General features: G+C 34.6%; 1 protein-coding gene across 1 annotated transcript; it reads left to right on the plus strand.

Annotated features, from left to right (window-relative positions):
• Positions 1–359: 359 nt before the first annotated feature.
• On the plus strand, positions 360–1,040 carry LOC119569165 (glycine-rich cell wall structural protein 2-like; the record flags this gene model as incomplete). The annotated part of the gene is made up of 2 exons (XM_037917455.1): positions 360–486; positions 565–1,040. Coding segments are annotated over 2 exons (603 nt in total), but the record flags the coding sequence as incomplete, so codon positions are not given.
• Between the last annotated feature and the right edge of the window lie 3,960 nt (positions 1,041–5,000).

Genomic DNA, 5,000 nt, shown 5'->3' on the forward strand with positions numbered 1-5,000 from the left:
TTTTTAGGGGGGATGGTTACGTAATGTTAGATGGGATAGTCAATTACTTGTTAGTGGATGCATTCAGAAAAGCATGAAATATTGGTATTACTATGTAATCATTACAAAAAAAAAAAAAAAAAATCCATATATATATTATTGCTTTCTCTCAATATATATATATGATAATTGTATGATGTATATAGATATATACATATGTATATATATATATCTATATATACATATACATCTATCTATCTATCTATCTATCTATCTATCTATCTATATATATATATATATTTGTTTTCTTGAACATCTATAAGTATATACAGTATGTATATCTGTGAATATCAGTCTGGTAATTATACTGTTGTCATTAGAATAACTTCTTTCTTTGGATTTCGATTCACTTCTTGCAGTTAAAAGCCTTCTGCGTGGTGGCCGCGGCGCAGGCGGTGTCCTCCGGGTCCAGCGGGTATGGCTCGGCAGGCGGAAGCGGGCCTGGGGGCGAACACTCCGCCGGAGGCCTTGGGGAAGCTCACGGCTTTGCTGCAGGCGGCCATGCAGGAGGAGGCCATTTGGCAGGCGGCCATGCAGGAGGAGGCCATTTGGCAGGCGGCCATGCAGGAGGAGGCCATTTGGCAGGCGGCCATGCAGGAGGAGGCCATTTGGCAGGCGGCCATGCAGGAGGAGGCCACGTAGGAGGAGGCAGTGTGATTCCTGCAGTCCTTGTGGGCAGCGGCATCCTCCCGAACAGCCTCATTAACCTTGCTGTCGGCAGCGGATACAGCGCTGACTTCGTCGCAGGTGCCGACCACGACGCCTTCGGGGCAGCCGACTACGACGCAGATTTCGGGGTCGTGGGCTTCGACGGGGCGGCCACTGCCTATGACGCCGAAGGCCCCGGCGCCGGCGATCTGCAGGGAATCGGTATTGCTGAAGGTGTGAGCTTCGACGCTGGCCTCGATGGAGCGGCGGCCTTCGAAGACGGCCAGGGAGGAGGCTTCGGGGCTGCGGGGTTCACCAACGGAGGCCAGATCAGTGGGTCGTATGGAGTGTAAGGAATGCCAAATAAAATACAGAGACCAACTTTTTACCATCACCCTTTATATATATATATATATATATATATAATATATATATATATTATATATATATATATAATATATATATATGCATACTATATATGCATATATATATAATATTATATATATATAATATATATATATTTAAAAAAATTTTTACAGATATTAAATTTATTTATGTAAAGTTATTATACATATATATTTATTATATTATATATACATGTAAAATGTATATCTGCCATATAATTTTATATATTTAAAATAGTATAATTTCCAAAACACAAACCCCCCCACACACAACATAATATAGACACACCATTTATAAAGTATTGCAATTTTTAATAATATAATATATAATATTATATTATATATAAAATATAATTTATTATATAATATAATATATTTCTATATTTTATATAAATATATAACAATTATAAATATATATATAAATATATAATATTATAAAATATATAATATGCAATATCCTATATAAATTTGTATGTTAATTTGTGTATATATATATATATATAATATATATATAATATATTATATATTATATATAAACCCCAAAATAAAATTATTATTATTATTATTTTTAAATTTTAATATTATTTTGCATTATAATATATTCTATATATGTTAATTTATGATGTTAATTATATATAAAATTTTTTATTAATTTTTCTTAATATATAAATTTATTATATAGTATTTATCAATTGTTTTTCATAGATTTATTAATATATTTACCCAAAAGCATACTTTATTTCATAGTATTATTCCACACCAACACCGTTCTATTTTACTGTATTTCATTTCAGACCCCCCCACACACCCCCACACACACACACACACACACACACCCAACCCAAAACCACAACACACCACACCAAAAACCCCCACACCCCACACCCACAAACAACACACAACCCCCACACATACACCCCTCACACCACATACACAACTACACACACACACACAACCCCCCACCCACACCACACACCCACCAAACACACACACCACCATATATATAATATTATATATAATATATAAAAATAATTTTATTATTAAAATAATTAATAAAAACCCCACACACACCCCCACCACCCTACGTCTATTTATACTGTTTTACATTTACAGAAAACACACACACAAAACACCACACACACAAAACACCCCCCAAAACCCCCAAAACCCCCACACACCACACCACACAAACCCCACACACACACACACACACACACCCCCCACACACACACACACCAACACACACACCCCACACACAATAAATATATATTATTTTAATAATAAATAAATACGATATCCATAAATGTGTATTTTAAAATACTTATATTATTTATTATATAATTTAAATAATATATTATAAATATATTTAAATATATTATATTTTAATATATATATTGTTGTATTATCACTTTATGGTTACTTTTTATTTATATATAATTTTATATTATATTTTGTGGTGTGTTGTGTGTGTGTGTGTGTGGTGTGTGTTGTTTGGGTGTGTGTTGTGGGGTTTGTGTGTTTTGTGTGTGTGTGTGTGTGTGTTTGGGTTGTGTTGGTGTGTTGTGTGGTGTGTGTGGGGTGGTCTGAAATTTAAATACAGTATAAATAGACTACTTGTGTGTGTTGTGTGTGTGGTGTAATGTTTTAAAATATAAAATAATATATATATAATATAATATTAAATATATATATGAGTGGGTGTGTGTGTGTGGTTGTGTGGTGGTGTGTGTGTGTGTGTTGGGGGGTTGTGTGTTTGTGTGAAAAGGGTTGTTGAGTGTGTGTGTTGGGGTGGGGGGTTTTGGGTTTGTGTTTGGGTGTGTGTGTGTGTGTTGTTGGTGGTTGTTGTGGTGTGTGGTGTGTTGTGTGTGTGTGTTGTGTGTGTGTGTGTGGGGGTGTGTGTGTTGAAATATGAAATACAGTATAATAATTACTTGTTGGTTTTTAAATATATACAATAATAAATGTAGCATTTGTAATATATTAAAAATCATAAAAACATCATATTCTTTAAAATAAATATTATATATATAATATTATATATATATTATATATTTATAATATATATAATATATTTATAAAAACATAATATTATATATTAATTAATATTGTATATATCAAAAATTTAATTATAATATATAATATATTTATTATAATATTTATTAAAATGTTATTATTTTATATTATAATTTAATATATATATATATTTATATATATATATATATATAAATATATATTATATATATTATATTTATAATATATTATTATATTTATATTATATATAAAATAATATATAAATAAAATTGCACTACATAAAATGTGTGTTTTCTATATAATTTGGTGTGTGGGGTGTGGGTGTTTTGTAATATTAACATATTTATATAATCACATATATTGCGCAATCTTTACATCATATTAAAATATCATAATATATTTATATTATACATATTACTACATATAATTTAATACTGTATATATATTATAATTTATAAAAATATATTATATAATATATATATTATATATAATGATAAAATTAGCATTATATTTTAAAAATTATTATATATTTTATATTAATTTTAAAATATATATATTTAAAAATATTATAAAGGGGGGTGATGGTAAAAAGTTGGTCTCGGTTTTTTTATTTGGCATTCCTTCACCCAACCCCCCAACTGATCTGGCCCCGTTGGTAAAACCCCGCGCCCCGAAGCCCCCTCCCGGGCCGTCTTGAAGGCCCCCCGTCCATCGAGGCCCGTCAAACTCCACCTTTCAAATACCGTTCCCTGCAGTCGCCGCGCCGGGGCCTTCGGCGTCATAGGCAGTGGCGCGCCGTCGAACCCCCCACCCCGAAATCTGCGTCGTAGTCGGCTGCCCCGAAGGCGTCGGGGGGTCGCATTTCGCGAATCAGCGCTGTTCCGCTCCCGACGAAAGGGGGTTTAATGGCTGTTCGGGAGGATCCGCCCCCAAAAGGGACTGCAGGAATCACACTGCCTCCCCCAAACTGGCCTCCTCCGCATGGCCATCCCCCAAATGGCCTCCTCCTGCATCCCCGCCCCCAAAATGGCCTCCTCCTGCGGGGCCCCTGCCCAAAGGCCTCCTCCTGCATCCCCGCCTGCCAAAGGGGCCCTCCTCCTGCATCCGCCTGCCAAATGGCCTCCCCCTGCAGGGCCGCCTCCCCAAAGGGCCCTCCCCTGCATGCCGCCTGCACAAAGCCGTGACTTCCCAAGGCCTCCGGCGGAGTTTCGCCCCCAGGCCCGTTTTTCCCGCCTCCCGGGGACCATACCCCTGGCCCCCGGAGGACCCGGGGGCCGGGGGCCACCACGCAAAGGCTTTTACTGCAAAATGAACCCCGAAATCCAAAAGAAAAAAGTTTTTCTAATGACAACAGAAAATTACCGATGATATTCCAGATATACAACTGTATAACTTATAGATTTTCCCAAGAAAACAAATATATTTTAAATATATAGATAGATAGAATAGATAGATAGATAGATAGATGTAATGTATAAATAATTATATATTACATATGTATATATCATATACATCATCATATCTATATATATATTTATATATATATATTTTATAATATTAAAATAATTATAAATAAAAAAATTTTAAAAAATATAATATTTTTAATATATATATATTAGAGAAAGGAAAATATTTTTTGGTTTTTTTTTTTTTTTTGTTTTTTTAATGATTACATATGTCCCAAATTTTTTCATGCTTTTCTAAATGCATCCCAAAAACAAAAATTGACTATCCCCATCTAACATTACGTAACCATCTCCACCAAATTAAAAAAGGAAACACAATTGCATTCTCATATATCATAAAAAGGTCGTTCTCCCAATAGGTTCATGATAAGGGGGCTTAAGTGACATAATGTTACAACGTACGGTCTGGCTT

The sequence above is a fragment of the Penaeus monodon genome, unplaced genomic scaffold, assembly GCF_015228065.2.
Source record: "Penaeus monodon isolate SGIC_2016 unplaced genomic scaffold, NSTDA_Pmon_1 PmonScaffold_13030, whole genome shotgun sequence".
Lineage (NCBI taxonomy): Eukaryota > Metazoa > Arthropoda > Malacostraca > Decapoda > Penaeidae > Penaeus > Penaeus monodon.